The sequence below is a fragment of the Mya arenaria genome, chromosome 11 (assembly GCF_026914265.1).
Source record: "Mya arenaria isolate MELC-2E11 chromosome 11, ASM2691426v1".
Taxonomy (NCBI): domain Eukaryota; kingdom Metazoa; phylum Mollusca; class Bivalvia; order Myida; family Myidae; genus Mya; species Mya arenaria.
The window spans coordinates 68,995,632-69,016,154 of record NC_069132.1 but is presented as its reverse complement, the minus strand read 5'-3'; the positions used below and the strand labels follow the sequence as shown (position 1 = coordinate 69,016,154).

The 20,523-nt window shown below is 34.0% G+C and overlaps 1 protein-coding gene across 7 annotated transcripts in view; it reads left to right on the top strand.

The window, feature by feature from the left end:
* The window catches only part of LOC128207911 (uncharacterized), a 43,195-nt gene that overhangs the window by 1,335 nt on the left and 21,337 nt on the right, over nt 1-20,523 (top strand). For 4 of the 7 annotated variants that reach the window (XM_052911096.1, XM_052911098.1, XM_052911095.1 and 1 more), the window contains exons 2-10: nt 220-912; nt 11,949-12,063; nt 13,449-13,574; nt 14,633-14,697; nt 15,320-15,452; nt 15,847-15,968; nt 16,616-16,819; nt 17,756-17,848; nt 19,949-20,146. In XM_052911096.1, coding sequence (XP_052767056.1) covers nt 457-912; nt 11,949-12,063; nt 13,449-13,574; nt 14,633-14,697; nt 15,320-15,452; nt 15,847-15,968; nt 16,616-16,819; nt 17,756-17,848; nt 19,949-20,146 — 1,512 coding nt within the window. In that variant the 5' untranslated portion in view covers nt 220-456. Of the gene's footprint in view, nt 1-219; nt 913-1,813; nt 1,866-6,762; nt 6,771-11,948; nt 12,064-13,448; nt 13,575-14,632; nt 14,698-15,319; nt 15,453-15,846; nt 15,969-16,615; nt 16,820-17,755; nt 17,849-19,948; nt 20,147-20,523 lie in introns of those variants that run through there. The other 3 variants (XM_052911100.1, XM_052911101.1, XM_052911099.1) reach the window with 3 other exon arrangements.

The window sequence follows — 20,523 nt, the reverse complement described above, 5'->3', positions numbered from 1 at the left end:
ATCAGTTAATATATTAAGTGTAAATCTGCAGCTCAAATATAAGCTAGATACATGCATGTGGAGTACCGTGATAAAGATTGAGACAATGGTACGTAAGAAGGGAAGCGTCTGATCATCTTATCAAATATTAAATACTTAGCTGTAAGTAAAGTCCACATGTGGCATGTTATCATGTTTAGACTTAATTCAAATATGTGATAATTTTTCCTTTCTTTACAGCTCTGTGAAACCATGAGTGCCCTTCTTCGAATAGGACCCATGGCTATTTCAACACCAAAGAGGAGGAACGGATGTTACTAACATTTTCTCTCATATAAAATGTTCTATACAGTATGTGCAATTATTGTAGACACAAGTGTCAAATGCTATTGAAAGTTTCTTTTCGAATTATCTCTGAAATGGACGGAACTAGCTAGGGTACTGTCAGTATTTGACGATGTACAACCGCTCTTTGTTATGCCGGTGAGCTCAAAACCACTGCGAGGGAAAAGGCCGCCGCCCATTCTCGCACCCAAACCCTTCAACAATACCCGGAAGTTGGCATGGAGGTCGGTGGATGCATCCCCGACACAAGATGTGATCACAAACGGTGTCGAAGAGGAGCAGACACTCGCTCCATCCCTTCCACCAAGACCAAGACAGTCCATACTGCGGCAAAAATCCTCAGATTCATCCAACGGGCAGCAAAAGCCACCCCCTACAGTTAAATTCAGTGAAGACTTTCAGGACTTTGAAAATCCCCCACCACGTCCAACTGCCTTAAGCAAGAGAAGAGGGGGCGATTCTGACGATGCTTGTTTCTCTAATGGACCTATCGGAGCGATGGCTGGTGCTGACGAAAATGTCGGGGCCAGACGAAAACCTCCCCGACCCGCCACAATGAGCAACGCCCAGGCACTGAGAGAATGTGAGGTACATATTGTTTCTGAATTGTTATCTTAACATGTATACATGTATGTTTACGTTTTTTACATAATTGATTAGTTACTTTTTGTTCGGCTTAGAAATGGGGTTTTGACAGCTCCAAAAGGCCGTGAAATAACTCGATGTATATGCACCCATATAAACTAAAAGTGTAGCCAAAGTTGCTCTGTAGTTATCATAGGGGGGCTACATCGGCATAATTTGTTTTTCGTTTAAACTTATTTTTTTAGAATAATTATTGGTTATTACAAAATCATTACTACGTACATATTGTATCGGACTCGGACCACATCCGTTGTTCAGAACTCAAGAATGTGATATACTATGGGTGCCATGATATCGCAGTACCCGGTGGACATTCATTTGGCCGTCTTGGTGGCCACAAACCAAATTCATATGCGCCCAAGCCGGAATCAAACCTTAAACACTATGTCGATCGGTGAGAAGCGAATGCGCTTACCACAGCACTAACCCTAGTCTAAAATAATAGACGTGTTATACGGGATTCATCCAATCCCTAAGGATTTGATAAGGATTTGCCATATCAAAAATCGTAAAAAAACACCTCATCATACAATTATTTGGACTACACTAACCCCAGCGCTTCCTCACGAAAAGCGCTTAACCAATATTTGTATTGTATAGACAATAAGGAAAGTGTACATGTATGATGTATTTGGTAGTAATATGAAGGAATTACAGGAAATATTAATGAAATAACTTGCAATATGCAACAAACAAATGTTAAAATGAACTAAACTAGTAACACCTGGCAGAATTGCATGGTTGTCCATTAAATGCGGCAGATCTTCAATACAAATAGTTTACTGTGGTTTGACCTGGTAGGATCATTTGTTCGCGATGTTATATACCTGGGAACCGGATAACAGGTAGTTTGTTTTTCGGATTTATTTATCTTTGTGTGTCTAGAACCGATACCGGTAAAGTAACTTCCACTTACTTACAATTAAATAACTGTTATTCTTAAACAGACAACTGTCATGCCCTTGTCGGGAGTATTAAAGCTAAATATTAAAGATATTATAATTAGTATTCAGGATAAAAATTGTACAACTAACGATTTGTTGTCATTGTGATTGTCAGGCTATTCAAAGAATATACCAGAAACGTTAGTTTATACTCAAAATAACCAAAATATTCATGAATCTGTCTTACTATGTTTAGACTCTACATGTTTTTTATGTATAAATATAGTTTGGGTTCTGGGGCCTGTTTCAATAAAGATTATCGTTGTAAAGTGGAATTATCTTAAGTGTCATATTTTCATTATTTGACAACATTTATGAAAAGAATCTTAGCCAGTATTAAAGAGTAAAACACAGCAGAAAAAAAGATAACTAAATGCCATCTGTGATGTTACTTGGGAGTTATTTTCGAAGTTACAACTAAAATCCTTTATTGAAACAAGCCCCAGTCCAAATAATTGTACGTTGACAGATTTTTTTTACGATTTTTGATATGGCAAATCCTTCACGTACAAATTGTTTTGTACCAAAATTGGGTAGTTATTCTGATCGGGATTCCGGGTTAAAGCATATTGCGTCTATAAAATATCATAAAAAGAAGAAATATTACCAGATAATGTTATTTTATATTAGTTCCGTTCACAAAAAATAAATATCCAACGAACAATTATGAGTTTGATGGGTTTTCTTCATTTCATTCTGTCAAAACATAACGATATATACATGAAGGGCACCTGTAAGGCTTCAGGGCACAATATTTAAACAATCGGAACATTTCGGCCATGGCCGAGTTGTTACGATTGTATTTACGTGGTCTATCTCAAAGCTTTTCGGAGGTGGCCGAGTTATTACGATTGGATCGAGTTGTATTGCTTGGCATAATTGTTGTATGTGTCAGTCAACTTTCGTTTTATTGGAAAGGTAAACAATGTGTTTTAATGCATTAAATGCTTGTTGTGTGCAAAATAACGTTTCACTTAGATGTTAAAATATGAATACCCCCGGTATAAACCTTTATGATCAATTTCAACCATAAAATACTTCACTTAATACAACTTCAATATTTTTCAAACACACGCGTTTTTTGCACGAACCCGTTTAGACTTTAGGGATTGGAAGAATCCCGTATAGCACGTCTATTATTTTAGACTTAAACAAGCCCCAGGAAGGCTCATGTCCAATGTTGTGCCCCCACTTATAAATGCCAACCCCTGAAACCTGATGTCATTCAGTTTTGTTACAATGAACATGTAATTGTTTCTACTGGCAGAGTCAGTAGCACAGTATTGTTTACTATTTAAATAGTAATATATGTCATTGTCGTATAAATTAATAATGTATATACATGAAAAGTACAGTGTATTTATAAATTGTAAATTTGATGAAATGCCATTTACACATGGATTGTTTTTTATAATACTTAGTCCAGGCAAGTGAGCACTTAGTAAGCTTTTGACATACGCCCCTACCTCAGAACCGAAAGTATATGGCATAAACTATTTTCATGGATGTTTGAAGTTATGCTCATAAGAAAATTTTAACAATTTGTAGTCGGATATGGTGCATTTTTAGCATATTTTATTACTTTTTTTCTCCCATATTGAAATAAAAAGTAAACTTTGACAATTTTTGAGGGGCGCATCCAGAAAGATATCACATTAGTGACAAGGTAGTAATGGCCCATACAGTTTCAGTTTTGACCTAGCTGAATTGGTGCCCTGTCAGAACTTGAACATTTTGTATCTAATCTTTATCAAAGTGTACATCATATGTTTATCTGTATTGTTTTTCTGACAAGTTCGTGTACCAGTCATTTTTTTTTCTTACCAATTTCGAACAAAATCCATTCCTACGCCAAAGGAAAATAAGAAAAAAAATATATAGGAGATTTTCTTGTAGAAAGAAATGGACCCGATGAATGGAAGATTTGATGTTTTCTCGAAGAAACAAACTTATCACAGTCTTTATCCTTTCTTGTCTATTCTTTAAGTCATTCTTTCTCATTTTTAGGCTTTATTTGAATTTCCAATTTTAGACAAAATGTTGCGTTATTCCAAATCAGTAAGGCCTTTGACCCCCTTTCTCATGGTAATGAAAAAAAACACTGCCAGCATGTTTAATCTCTTCTGAGTTATTGCCCTTCAATTGTCATAATTTTGCCAAATTTACACTTTCTTCTCCTTTGGCACCTAATTGTCAGACTTTGTCTCCTCTTTCTTTTATTACTTTTTCAACCAAATAATTTTTGTCTGCTGTCTTATCAATATCAGATTGAGGCATAGTCAGAATGTTTGGGTATTATATTTCATTATTATCATCAAGTAAGTTTGATACCCAGTCAGTTCACCAAGGACACTCCAGAGTTATCAGCCTTGAATTTTCAAATATTTGCAAAATGGAATATTAGCACTGTCAATTCTATAAGTTTAACTGAAGCAATTACCAAATTTGTCTAATAAACAATGTGTTTATTGGCGTGATATATCAAATGAAGTGAATTATTTGAATGGTCTCAGACAGCCTGGAGTCATCCCCCTTGAATGATTTGCAATTGCTAGCCATGTTTTATGGCCCTTTGAACAGTGTACATGTGAAGAGTTTCATTCTCAGTCAGAACTCTTATTTAATATGAGTACCTGTTATAAAGCCCTTTGAACAGTGTACATGTGAAGAGTTTCATTCTCAGTCAGCACTCTTATTTAATATGAGTACCTGTTATAAATAAAATATGTGTAAAAAGACAATGCCGAAACATGCTTTTAAGGTTTGCTGTGTTTTTGCCACTCAAAAGTGAACCTTAGAACACCTCAAAAGGACTCGATCAGGTTTAAAGTGTCAGACATTGAATTTGAGAAAAATGCTTGTTACAAAGATAAAACATACTCAAATGAATGTTTAAATAAGAACTCAATTGTCAAAAAATAATTTAAATGTGTGACTGAAAAGCTTGTTTGGTTTAAATGCTATTGAACGTTGAATCATTTGAGGCTTGGATTTACACTATTATGTTAAAAGGAGTATCTACCAGATGCTGTTTGGTCTTTGTTCATAAAAGTACGTAAAATAACTCTGATTTTATGGAAGCTTTAAAGGTATAAAGGTTGACAAAATGTTCCCTTTTTTTCATTTAATGCATTATCATTTTAAACTCATTTGACTTTAATGATTTAAATACAAAAGAACTAGGAACAGATAAATAGATATTGACTTTTATAATTTTTTATTTATAATTGTTGTTTTTTAATAAATATCTGGGGCAGTAGTCAATACTGATTTTATCTTTATCCTTAGACATGCCTCAGTGATTCCATTAAGCCTGCATTGGTCAGCTAAATATACTGGCCAATCAAAACACTTAGTTTCAAATCATAAATTTAAGTTCAATCTAAGTTGCTTCAATCAAAACACTTAGTTTCAAATCATAAATTTAAGTTCAATCTAAGTTGCTTATTGAATACTGCCAACTAATTTCTTAGATGAAAAATCACCAAAATATTGCTAATGTATATATACTATGGTATAGTCACAATTTTAGGCATTTTGTCGCTATTTTCACAATTCTTAGTGCCCTGGCTCAATAGTTAAAGCCTGGAATTATAGATATTCTGTTTTTCCCAAGCTAATCCTCTTGTACAAACAAAGTTATACTGTTTTAATATACATAGGATACTTCAGAAACAATAGTCATTGGACCATTACATGATTTTAAATAACGGAAATTCACCTTTTATTTGTACTGGCATGGGAAAACCCAGTTTTGTGAATTTCGGGTTATATATTTTCACAAAAATGTGGGGAAAAAAGGTGAGGAATGTGTCTTATTTAAAATTAACAAAATGGTTAATGACATTGTTGTTAATTTTTAAAAGTGATATTTTTTTTTATTGATGTGCAAATATATTCAAATAAAATGAATACAGCTGAAACACTTGTTTCAAATCCTGTAAGGAACTCGATCTGCACATGACAAATGACAGATGTATCCATTCAACATCCAGAGCAGTGAAGATTTGTAAGTTAACAACAATGTTGTTAAAAACGTTGTTAACTTTATAAACTTCTGAACAATCAGCCAAATGTTTAATACTTCTATCATTCAATTTTCAAATTGTTAAACACCATATCATTCCAAACAAAGGCATTTTAGTTGGTGTAGTTTTTGCAGTTAATTTATTATTCTCTATTTTGCATTAATTATTTATAACCGGTAATTTGCAATGCTAAAAAGACGGGGGGTTCTGAAATTACAGCAGGTCCAAAAAAAACTGCAGCTTGTAATAATTTATCTTTTGTAAACAGTTTACCCCCTATTTTATTGCAAAAAGACTTTGTTCAACAAGGCGGTATCATTTAAAAGAGTACTCCATTTATTTTAAGTGTATTCCATTTATTTAATTGTTATTTACTGGAGTGTTTAGTTTGACAATTTTGCCTATCTGATCGATCAATGAATTGATTAGCCAATACTGTGTTCATGTCGGAACCGGCAATTTGTTTACAATAGAACATAATAGCATCGGTTCATTATTGCTTTTGACTCCACTGCACAACTTCCAATATTAGATAAAGAAAAATTTGATATTAGAAATTTGAGGAGTCGTATATCGCGATATTATTAACTTTATGGGTCAGGTGGACTTAATTTTTTTTGTGTGTGAAAAAGTATTGAGTTATTTAATAAATTCATAGGTTCTTAAAAGGATGAATTGTGAATTTAAATAGTGAGAAGAAAATGAATTGAGAAGCCAAACATGAAACCAGAATGAGATAAGAGTGGTAAAGCGGATTTGATTTTTTTGTTCAATGAATGAAAAATACTTGACACAGTGAAAAAAAATCAGCGGAAATAATCTCCTCTTGGTGGGTGTTTTTAATTTTGTATAATCAATATCAAGCTGTATATGTTAGCTTAGAAATATATTATTCTTGCTTGTCTGTTGTTGTTTTTAAGACAAAAGTAAAGTTAAAGTAAAAGTGTACTGGTACAAATTTGTTAATGTTTTTAGCGTCATGGTCAACTTTGCCAAAATTTCTTAAAGAACTTTTCAAGATATTCCAATGAAACTTGGTACATATGTTACAAGAGACAATACACACATGTACGGTACATAACAAGGCCCTTAACTCTGGATTTAACACTTGTCAAGTAATGCACCTTATTGGACTGCAGGAAAGAAACAATTAAGCGTTGATTTTTGTGGTTTTTTTGTTCTTTACAAAATTTCTTAAATTTCACTTTTTTTTTAATTTATTTTCACATTGTCGCAAAGTTTTGCAAAATTGCTTTTCTATGATGTGGGTTTATTTGTGTAATGGTTATGAATTATTTTCTGTGAAGAAACATACTTTGCTTTCACATTTTTATTATTAATGTTTGAAAAATGCAGAGGTGGGGATTTAAAATATAAAAAAGATAAGCCAGAGATTGTTTTTCTGGAGTGGTTTGAGCATTATGTTTTGAAGTGTTGTTCATTTTTCCTTCCCTAAATTCTTCAATGTGGATATTATGTATGGTTCAGCACTGAAAAATAAAAGACCTGGCGTGATTTTGTGTGAATAAATCGGGTTAAGCAGCTTAGTACTGTATTCTTTAAAAAGATAGGCAGGTCATGTAATGGTTTTATATAGTGGCTGACATTGACGATAATTTAACTGGTGTTACAATGACCGTAAACATTTTCTTAAAACTACCCTGTTCTACCGGTAATAACAAGGAATATTTTATAAGATACACACAATTTCTTAAAAGCGCTTGATTTCGTTTTTCAGTTCTGACAGTAAGACAAACATATGTGTCATTAAAGTTGGTGGATTAAATTAAGTGTTTAGCTTTAATAAAATAGTTTGATGACTGATGTTACATGTAAGGTTTTGCATGTATATAAAACATGATTCTGTCATAAGTGATTTGTTTGAATATGATAAATTTGTAATCAACGTGAAGAGGATGAATCATTTTAACGGATTTCTTTAATGTAAAGAGTTTTTGAAATGTTATTTTATCGCTTTATACAAACATTTGTCGAAAACCTTTTGCTTTGTGACGATTTGGGAGAAGTGCAATTAAGTTGTAAATACAAGAGACGGAGATAAAAGATCATCATCGTAAATAGGAGAGTGGGAGATAGAAGATCGTCACCTTACATTTCTTTGTAATGCGTATTGTTTACTTTGAAGAGTAGAGTTTACTCTTGGCTGTCATCAATATTTGTGTCAATAATGCGGAAGACATAACAACTGAGCAGTTCATCTTGAATGCCATTAATTTTGATGATTTTAAACAGTCTCTTCAGGGAATTAAATTAAAGATCTCAGAGAACCCGAAGAGACAACACAAGTTCAAATCAAGTGTCCCTGCTGAATTCAGGGGTCTATTTAACCTCTTGTTCTAAAAATCTGTAAATAAAATATTTTGTTTGACTATTAATTTTATTCTACTACTTTTTATTTATTTTCTTATTTTGGGTTCCTTTTTGAATTTCTGCTAAAAAAATGATGGTGTGCCGACAGGACACCTGACTTGGAGATTCTGGTGTCCCTCCATGAAATGCAGTGTCCTGAGGATTGTAACCACGGGCCCCCAAGGTGGCCCCACAGTGCCGGGTGAATGCGGTGGTTTTGTCTTTGCGCCAAAAATGGCTGGGAATGGGCCTTACTTAGAGTCCCTGGGGTGTGGAGGCATTCAGCAGGGATTTTACCAGCAGTTTGTCCCAGCAGGACAGGGATCTTTCCCAGGGGCTTGTCTGGACCGAATTTCAAAGTCCCCGCTCTTCTCTGGACCTGGGGGGGGGGGGGCGTGGTTTCAATCGACTGGTGTATTAGTGCTGAAGGCTGCTCTATATATATGTGAGGACAACGAGAAAATATAGCAAGAGTGTTAACACTTATATTTTTTCAACGGGGATTGCCTGAGGGATTCCGATTAAATCATTTAGAAAGCTTCTTACAAAAAAAAATTGTTATTCAGTCATTATTTGATATCATTAAGTGTGTTATTTAGTGGTTTACCCATGCAAACTAGCGTAAATTAATACAGACATTTACACAAAACACTAAGAAAATTATTATTTGATTTTGCATTATCAAACAATAATTTGATCTAAGCGGGCTGAAATAAACACCATAATTATTAATTCATGCACAGTTAATTTCCTCATTAAACTGCTTTTGCCCAAGTTATTATGTTTTTGTTGTAAGAATACTTATATAAATATTATCAAGTTTTACGAACATGGAATTTTGAATCATAGATTTTAGATTAGAATACGACAATAGCCACATGAATCACCCATTTTGATTTGTTCCTCGATTCCTTTTCAAATCGACAAACATTCTAAGCCATTATAGATTTGTGATTATCCAAATATGTTTAATCAATTACTTTCTCCTCAGTTACGTAATACAAAAGAAAAAATTGATTACCTTGGAATTTGATTGTGTTTGATTGGGTTAGATAACATCACTTTGAAATATTTAATCAAATAATATGAAATTTAATCATTTAAAAAAATATTATTAACATGAAAAAGACATTCTTATGGTCTATGAGTATGTCCCACAAGGAGCAGAGATTACGTACAGTCTCAAGAATGAGTTTAGACTCAAGTGGTAAAACTTCAGATGTTCATTTAAGGAATGGATTGCGGGCTTGATGTCATTATCAGGGTTTGAACGCAATTGGGCTGGTCAAAGTGTGTAGGGTCTGAAGGACTCCACGCATACTTTGACCAGCCCAAAAGCGACCGAGGTTCAATTCCCAGCCTGGGCGCATGTGAGTTTGGTTAGTGGTCACCACGTCGGACAAGTGAGTTTCCTCTGGGTACTCCGGTTTTCCCCACAACACAAGACCACACTCTCTCCAAACATTGTGCCAAAATGAGTGACTTACAGTTGTATAAGTTATCATAAATTTCTTCACAATCGTTGTAAAATATATAATGTTTAAACTGAAGTCTGAAAAGCGCTGGTATTAAATTGTAAAGAATTATCTTTATTCCTTTCATTTAACAAATATAAATGCGAATAAATGTACAATTTTGAATAGTACTGAAATTCAGCAAATTTTATTATCGGAGAAAGAAGGACGCAATGAAATGAAGTTTTGAGTCTGATCCATGACTTGAGCCTGTTTGTAATTATGGCTCTGGGGCTTTATTTGATAAGCAACTTAAATTGAACTTAAATTGAAGATTAGAATCTTAGTGTTTTAAATGACCTGTATATTGAGCTAAGCAACAGGCTGAGTGGAATCACTGTGGCATGTCTAAGGATAACGATAAGATCAATATTGAATACTGGCCAAGGCCTCAGATATAAAAGAAGTTAAAAAAAAGGCAAAATGGTATTTTGGATCAATCATGCAGCTGTACATGAACTATTCATATGGACACATGTTTGACATCTGGGACCATTTCATTCATTCAAGCTTAATATGACATTTGTTTTCTTACAAACGTTAGTCGTGAAGACTATAACAAAGATGTCCACAGTATATGTAGCATACTTTTCTATTAAGAGGGTAATCAATAAAAAAAAATATGGGTGCATAACAAGAAGATACTTATTGAAAATTAAAGCTGCACTCATACCGATGAATATGATGTTTTAAAAAAAAAATTGTCATGGAATTAGCCATTTTTGCGTAAATGTCTGGAAACCCGTGATATAAGACTGCTAACAAAAGATCAGACCACAGTTTTATGTTTGAAAATTGATGTTTTATGGCTAAAATCGCTACTTATTGCTTTAAGAAGAATGAAAATTTCGGCAGTTTTTCAAACAATTGAGATCAGTTCTATTATGAGTTACCTTATACGACTGAGTTGATGCCAAAATCATCTGATTCTGAGACAATATTTTTTAAAAGGTCAAAACTGTCAATCAGTGAAAGTGCAGCTTTAAAGCGCACTCTCACAGATTGACCGTTTTGACAACTTTTTTATTTTTTGTCTTGGAATGAGCCAATTTTTGCGAAAAACTTGGAAACCAGTAATTTAAGACTGCCGACAAAAAATTAGATCGCATACTTTTATATTTAAGTTCAAAAATTAATGTTTTATGCATTTTTCTTAAACCGTATAGTAATTGTTTAATTAATATAACATTTTCAAACTGAAATATGCAAATCTGCGACCAGATCTTTTGTCAGCAATCTTTTACCATTGGTTTGCAGATATATACGCAAAAAATTTGCTCTTTCCAAGACATAAATAAAAAAAAGCTGTAAAACGGTAAATCTGTGAGAGTGCAGCTTTATGGCCAGTTATCAACTTTTTATGTTTGTGTTCGGTGTTTTCTGGACCATGGAGAGATTTTTTGTCGCATCACATTAGGTAAAATTGTGTTGGATTTATATGAATAATTGAGATTCTTTATGTGAAATAATTGAACAGATATGTTCAGATGTGGTTTGATATATTAATTATTATTATATCATAAATTTTGTTGCATGCCTGATACAATATCATTATATATTTTTTTTATGCACCTAGTGTACTAACTTTCGATGTGATATTAGAATCGAATAGCTTTGAAAACTTGTATTCTATAGAGCGACATTTATGTATTTAGTGCTGGAAATTATCAAGCTAGTATTTAAATAACAATAAAAAAAATCACAGGCGTTCAATTTGAAAACTTTTTTATTTAAATTTATAAAAGCGCAACTAAGGCTTGATTGACAAATTTCATATTTAATGACAACTCATGTTCTGTCAAATATTAATTATTTATGTTTGAATTGTCTGGTAAGCACAATGGTAAGCGCAATCGCTTCTCACCAAGGGGACCTGGGCTTGATTCACAGCTTTGTCGCATGTGAGTTTGGTTGGTGTTCGCCACAAAAGTAGGACAATTGTTGTTGTTTTTCTGGGTCCTCTGGTTTCCCCCACAACAAAAGACAACACTCTAGCGCAGCATCATGCCAACGAGAGTGAATTAAGTTAATATAACTATGTTCACAATCATTGTAAAAAAAAATGTTTTAACTTATACTTTTTTATTCTATAGTAGTAATACATATATGACGTTCTATTTCAGGAACATACAGACTGGGCCAATGAAGTTCTCACCAGGCACAACCTACCAATAATATCTGACCTACGTACCAGCATCGGGGACGGATATACGCTACCCACCATCCTCGAAATTATCAGTAATTAGTTTGTTTCTTTTTATGGTTGATAGCTTGAAATAATGTATTATTGATATCACAATTATGTGAGAAATGTTTCCCACCAGTGAATGTGTCTGAAACAGAATGCTTAAAGCTGCACTCTCACAAATTGACAGGTTTGACCTTTGTCTCAGAAACAGCTCATTTTGGCATTAGTGCCTTCAATTCCGTCATGTAAGATATCTCTCAATTGTTTGGTAAACTGCTGAACATTTTATTTTTGTTAAAGCTCATGTAATTATTTTAGCCATAAAATAATAATTTTCAAACGTAAATATGAAAACTGCAATCTGCTCTTTTGTCAGCAGTCTTATATCACTCTTTTGTCAGCAGTCTTATATCACTCTTTTGTCAGCAGTCTTATATCACTCTTTTGTCAGCAGTCTTATATCACTAGTTTCCAGACAAAAATTGGCTTATTCTGAGACAAAAAAAAGTTGTCAAAATTATTAATCTGTGAGAGTGCAGCTTTAACTTACTTAAATAATTTTTATGTGTGATTGTGTTTGACAGTTTTGCTATGTTTGAATAAGTGTCGTGTCTAAAAGCCACGTGTCAGGTACATAAAACAGCATCTAAATGGTTTACAATTACAACTGTTTGCCAGGAATAAATATCCATTTTCTTTCGCTGCCATTTCTGTTTGACTGATGGATTAATCTTATGAATTATTTGTACAATAATAATGTACTTCCTATAATTCAGGTGTCAGCTAACATCGTATTTTAGTATTCAAATTATAGGTTTTCCAGTCATCTTATTTTTGAAAAAGGAAAAAGGTTTTGTCGTAGCCTTGGCATTGTTGTTGATGGCATGCACAAAATTTAATCTGGCCGTTACTCAAAAGGTGCTCAAGATATTCACATATTGTCGGAGACAAAACACACATACACATAAACGTGTAAAACTCCCGCTTTAAAGGCGCACAATGTAGGTTGATGCAATTATTTTCATTTTTATGCATTATTGTATTTAACTTATTTGACTTTAATGTTCAAAACAAAAATATGCATGTGATTTAGGTACAGATAAAAAAAATATTAGTGATGTTTGGCGCTTATTAAAAAGGAGAAATTTTGGCCACGTTACTAAGCTATTAATTAAATAAAAACATTTATAATGGCCTATTTTTAATCTGTACCTAAAACATGTGCATTTTTGTTTTGTTTTTATTAAAATTCAAAAACAAACTTTTTATTGTATCAACCTATATTGTGCGCCTTTTGAAGTAAATGAGTTATGTCCCTTATTTGACTGAAATTTTAGAAATGTTAGAAATACAACAGACAAGGGTTGGTGTTCACTCCACAGCTCTTATAATTGTTCACACAAGTATATTGAAAACATGTCCTCCTATTGTCTAGGTGGCGTTTCATTGCGATGTGTTGAGACGAGCCCACAAACAAAGGAAGCGCGTGTGCGTAACATTCGTAACTGCCTGAAGTTTGTGTGTAAACGCGGGGTTGACATCACAGATATCCAGCCTGATGGTAGGTGTAACTGTGTGAAAAAAAACAAAAAACTGTGAATTTGTGAAGGATTTAAGTAACATTACATAAAGAAACAGATAGAACATTTTATCTTTCACCATCAAGATACAAATAATGTACATTCAGTCAAAACCAGTTGGCTCAATATCCCAGGGACCGACCAAAACACTTTGACCCTCAGGAATATCGAGCTTAAGGGAAAGCTTTCCAAGAGTTTAACAAAATCAGTCAACGACGAAATTGAGCCAAGCGATATCGAGCAAACGGGTTTTGACTGTACTAGATAAATTGTGGTGATGTAGCTATAGTTTAGAGTTTACCTGAAGAAAAAATTGGTTTGTTGCTCATTAACGAAAAAAAAAAAATCAGCTAATAGGGGAGTACATGTGATTATGTGATGATTATAGCAAGTTTTTATTATATCATGGAAGAAAAAAACATGTTCACTAAATAATTAATGTCATGTTCAGAATCATTAAAATTGATTGTGGCTTCACCTATTGATTTTTTTGTGAGTGGCTGAAATTTCAAGGTCACAATTTAAGTGTTAAAAAATGACGAATATGTCCACAATTGTCTGTTTTGAGTTTCACTATCAAAACTTTTAGGGGGAGGGGGGGTAGGTAGGTAGATTTTTATTTTTATTTTTTTACTACCTTGCACCTTTTCTGAATGACAAGTGAAAAAAAATATCATGGCAGAGACTAAAAAAATTGTGTTATGGGTTGTTTTGTGAGACAATAAGGAAACACTTAACAATGTACTTATAAATTGTGGCCTTTATAATGTTGTATATTCATGATCACCTTCAGAATTTGGACCGGTTTACCATCTTTCACCAAAGAGTGTCTGCCTGTAAAATGTTTAAGGAGAGATATGTTAATATTAGCTCTAAGTTATCTCTTGGATCCTTTTTCCTGTATACTTGTAATATGCTGATGTATTGTCATCATATTAATACTGTTTAAACCATTTTTTTTCTATTACCAATCTTCCGTTCTTGTTTGAATTGCCTAATATTTATACCAGTATAATAGCATTCTCATTTATAATTTCAGAGATAGAAGATGGACATTTGAAAACCGTTCTGCTACTGATTGGCAACATTCGGAAACATTTTCAGGTATATATTGAATAATGACCTGAAATATGTACATTATTATAAATATCAATAGAAGGTTTCACGTAAATGAACATCATTAACCTTAAGATTTTTAGCTTTTCTTTTTGTTGTGTCATTGGCAAGAACCTTTGGCATATCTTGAAAATGGTTCCATAATATTCTGATGAAACTTTGTACCCATGTTACAAAAGGCAATATGCACAAGTAAAGCATTAGGCCATTAACTCTAGTTTTGATTACTGTGGAGTAATGCCCCTTGCTTGATTGAGAGAAAAAAGAGACTTATGTTGACTTCTGTGCCCAACGATAGAATTTCCTACTTATAAAAATGGGAAGGAAAATAAGTACCTATCCCAGGTTTTTCCAAATATCACTTAAATTACATGATTTGTTTGTGTCAAATTACAATAATAGGTTGAGTTTGGACTACACCAAAATTAAATAGGGGATGTTTGAAAAGTTTCAACAAATTTAAATGCATATCCCAGTAATATTTAAGTTCCGCGAAGGTCTCTTTAATTATATGATATGTATGTGTCAATTTAACGTAACTGTTTGAATTGCAACTACACCAAGATTAAATAGATGATGTTTGTAAAGTTTCAACACATTTGAATTACAGAATGTATACAAGCCGGAGTGCAATGGTTTCACATCGCCTGTAGAAGAGAGTGGGGCAAGCGTAATGCCCGGGGCTGTACGTCTCCCTGGGGCTATCCCAACCCCGTTCATGGGGGGCCAGCATACAGGACATGGTATGTTAATTATGCTATTAAGTGGAATAGGGTGGAAATGTAGTGTAGAGTGTAATTTTAATGAATGGTATAATTATGATATATCAATTATCCAGCTGTTCTTTTATGTCCACTTTATCAGTATCAATCAGTTATAGAAGATTTTTCTAATTTTGAATCATGATTATAATTTAAATAAATTGAAAATGAAAGAATTGATCTCAGTGATTCAAGTGTTTATGCTGAATGAATGGATAAGGGCACATGGCCAATTCCTTTAAGCACACTAAGGCATGCTTGCATATACTAACAAGAAGAATGAGATCATAATTAATTTGGACATTATTATGTTTTATACTAAGGAAGAGCTTAACATAAAAGTAAAACAGTATGTTAAACAACTTCATAATTTTAGGTGGAGGGGAACCTTTATCTCGGTCTGGTTACCATGACAACAATGACCTGTTGCCGGGGACGATGCGGCTGGAACCAAATGGCGATGGAAACAACAATAACAAACCTCACAACAATATTATTGTAAGTTTTCATGATGGAATAATTAAATGTTTCATACTTAGTTAACTGGCTGTTGAAAAACTATTAAAATCATACACATTCATATTCTTGACATTATTTCTAAGAGTCTGTCTTATACTGCTGATGATGTGCTGATCAATATTGTGTCCAATGTCAACTGCTGGGCCCATGATAATGTCAACTGCTGGGCCCATGATAATGTCAACTGCTGGGCCCATGATAATGTCAACTGCTGGGCCCATAATAATGTCAACTACTGGGCCCCTGATAATGTCAACTGCTGGGCCCATGATAATGTCAACTGCTGGGCCCATGATAATGTCAACTGCTGGGCCCATGATAATGTCAACTGCTGGGCCCATGATAATGTCAACTGCTGGGTCCATGATAATGAACAGTCTCAGGTCCAAGACTAGACTCTGTCTGATTTAAACACGAAAAAAATCAGAATGTTTTCACTTTTTTTACAAAATGTTTGAATGATGTCAGTGTTTGGTTGAATAACTTTGATGTGTATTTTCATTATAAAAAGTACCTCTTGCTTAAATAGTTTACGTAAGCAGTAATTTTGTGGGTGATTGTATGGTCAGTATGCAGTATCAAGAATATATAAGAAACATGATATGTAATGTGTTGTTATTCCTCAGTCTACAACAGAGATTGGAGTAAATGGTGTAGCCCAACACGGGGTTGATGAGCGCCGTACCCACCTGGGGGCTGGGGGATATAGGGGCGGGGTTATCCGGCACCCAAACGCCCGCCCACTAACCCAGCCTACCCAGGAAAGCCCTGGCGCCCCTCCTACATCAGCACACAGAGCATGGACTGGCAGTCCTCTTAACAATGCACAAGTGAGTGTATACACTAATGTATAAGAGTGTAATTCATTTATGCCTTAAAGGGACAAGACACCAAATGACACAATTGCAAGAAAATTGTCAAAAACTTGAATTAAATTGAGTACAACGCATTGAATGTTACTTACTGATGTATCACATCACTTTCAACACATGTATCTTTCGCAGGCATTGCATATTTTTCCACTTTCAAAATTTACTTGGTTTGTCTACCATGTTAATCTCAGTTTATTTAATAATAGCATCTGTATATGTATAATAATTATAATCCTGTAAAATGATGTATTATCGGCCTCATACTAGCTTGCATTGATAATTCTAGACTTGTTTTGAGGAAATACTGTATTTGCCGATTTTGGGACCATCTGGTGTCTAGTCCCCTTAATTTGTCTTTAAAATTAACTCAAATAAAATATATAGAAAGAAACTTTGAATTTCCATGGCTTTGAAATTAAATGTTGTACAGATGATACATGTCTCCTGCGGACTAAAGAGTTCTGTGGTTGATCTTGTTTCTTGAGGTGCTTCAGTAAGGTTCCCAGTAAGTGGCATACCTGGCCATACTCAAGTACTGGTAAATTCTTGGCACCATTAAAATGGCAAGTGCCTATAACTCAAAATCATAAACAAAATCAAAGGCTAAGGGGATGTATATACATGTAACTTTTCAGTGGTTAAGTTTTTCGTAATTTAAATTTTAGCATTCAGAATGCTTGAAAATGGTTCCTTTGTATTTGTATTTTTTAAAACATTCCTATGTCAGGGGACAAAACTCCCGCTCCAACTCCATATAACATTTTCAGACCAAAATAAAGAAACACCTGCACATGTTGACACCATCCTCAACTGTAAAGGTGTACAGTTCAAAATGCTTCTGGTACGCTCCTGCACATAGTTCATTTTCTAAAAAGAAAACAATTTTTGTTGCAGAATAATAATGGTGTAATGACAAGTCCGACTGTTGAAGAGCGACTTCGACAACTAATTGGGAGCAAGCAGTCTGGAGGGTCTAAGGGAAATGGGGTAAGTGATGCTCTCCCTTTGTAAATTATAATAAACTTGGAGTTACTTCCCTTCCAGAAAGCCCAAATTATTATCGGTGAATCCCGAATTATTGCCCCTTCGTCATTCAATACCCTCATAACACTATTATGCTCTGCTTCATGGAGTACTGTGGGAAATTGTGCTAAGAAAATCTCGTAATCATGAATAATTAATGAGGTAGTTTCATTAATGCCAAATGGGGACCTCTTCGGAATCCTAGCCAATGAAATTACCTCATACAAAAATAAAATGAAACGTGTGTTTGTTTCTTTTTGAATATAAAAAAGACCTGTTTGATGTCATTGTTGATCTCCTAAGTTGAAAGAGTTTTCTCCCCTATCTCTATTAAAACTCTTAAAAACGATATTTTTTCATTCAATTTTCCCACGGTACTAATGAAGTGTAAACAGAATAAAGTACCTGGTTGCAGGAGATGTTCCCCCTTGAGAATTTTGTTTGTGTTTGTGTGTATCTTTGCATGTGGAGACTGGTATGGTTTTTTCATCGGAAGTTTTTTTTGTATTGAATATTGAAGCACTCTCATCCCAGAAAACCAAAATAAAGTCAAGGAAAATCAAAATATATTCTCTATTAGTTGAGAAAACCTACAAATAAAAAAAAAGTGAAAGAAATAGAGTTTTCAGTGCCTCTTATATGGTTGATATTAAATAAATCTTAGCATAGCAAAAACATAAAGGATTCAAGTTATTTAAATATTCTTTTAGACAAAATGACCATACCAGTCTTCATTAGTGTTGGAATGGTATTAAGGTGATGGTTACTGTTGTTTCTTGAACTGAAAATTCTGATGTGAAATCATATTTGAGACTGAGCACAACATTACTTATGTATTTTGAAATATTTTTAAATCATAGGCTTTTTAGCTCATCTGTTTTGCAAAGATAAGACACCTTGGCCATAACTCAAAAAACATTAAAGATGTTTAAATGAAATTTGGTACACATGTTGTCTGAGACAGTGCACACATGTTTGGTAAGGCCCATAACTCTTGCTTTAATAATTGTATAGTTGTTCCCCTTTTGGAATTTTTTGAACAACTGTTCACCTGTCATAAGCAACCACTTTGACCTTTTCCCCGAAGGTGGCCTCTTAATACAGGTTTGACTGTAGCTGGCAAGCGTTGGTGTTTGCTTAGAGGGAAGCTTGTAAAATATATATTAATTATGTTTTATGTCAACGATGTACTTTAAAAGTTTGTTTTAAAATGTCTGAAATTAAATTCACAAACAGTCTGCTTTCTGGTGTTACAATTGAAGATTCATCTGCATGTATGTGGCATTACGAGGGTATTTATTATATTAAGTGATATTTACACTTCCCAGGCTGGTTTATTTACTCCTATGTATTTTGTCATGCAATGTTTTCACGAACACTCCAGATATTGTTACAGGGCCTTATTTCAACTTTGTAAATTGATAATAATTGTTGACAAAAAATCATATAACTATGAAAATCAATTCTTTTGCAAAAGAATTATAGTGTACCTTCGAATTTTATAGTTATCTTTAAAAGTGGGTCAGTTTCAAGTTCTATTAAGAAAGTATTCAAATTGAAATAGCAATATCAATCTTCTTAAAGTGATACTTGTATTTAAAATCAATACTTACACATGTATAACAAACAAATTTTGAGTGATAAACCTTTAACTACTTACTAAATAATGCATTTATGGAAAATGTTAATTACTGATAACAAGACTGTAACCTTAAATTTAATAGCTAAAAACACACAAATATTATATGACTGGCAGATCCTAAAAGATTTATGGAGATCAACAATCGTCTCATTAGGTAGAAAGACTGGTATTTCTGCACCTTTCATTCAAATTGCACACAGTATTCTTCATAAGAACCATTGTTTTTCAATATTATTTTATTCATTCTTTGGTAAATTAGAACTGTTGTATTAATTGTGGTACTGCTAATTTGGGAGTAAGAGTGCATCTTTAAATCTTGGAAGAAAACAATATCTGGAGTGTTATCCATGTTGTGTGAATCCTTACCCCGTGTGTCACTGCCTACATGTACTAACACGTGTGTGTGTCTGCCCCATGTCTAGGGCTACCCGGGCGGTGGAGGGTTTTTCCATGGTGGTGGGAGTGAGGTTTTCGACAGTGACGGGGAAATGTTGGTGGTTCCCCCACCCACTAGCCGCAAATCTCCAGACTTTGACTCGGTCATGTACTCTCAGTATAATTACGGGCCTGGTTATCGGGCAGTGACCGATAGCTCACAGGGGCCCCAGCAAGGCTATGTGGTAGGTTCAAGAAATATACTGCAAATAGCTTAATATTTGTGACGGTTAAATCTTTTGCATAAAACGTAAAAGTTGAATCATATCATAAATTTCAGGGATGTGATTTATAAGCAGATTCACACAGAAGTCAGGAGTGTCATTGAAAAGGGCTTCCTTATAAAAAAACAGTTTTGCTTTTGTGGCAGGGTGCTTTCCCCCTTTGACCCCCATTGAGGGCCTTTATCATCCCAAAACCCATTGTCAAAATAGTTTTAGTCATTTAGCCAGTTCAATCACATCCCTGAATTTAAAAATCTAGCTTAATATCATTTAACCAATAATTACCTCTAAAAAAATGCTTGGCCTAGATGGTTCTAATCCAACTTGTAAGACATGGG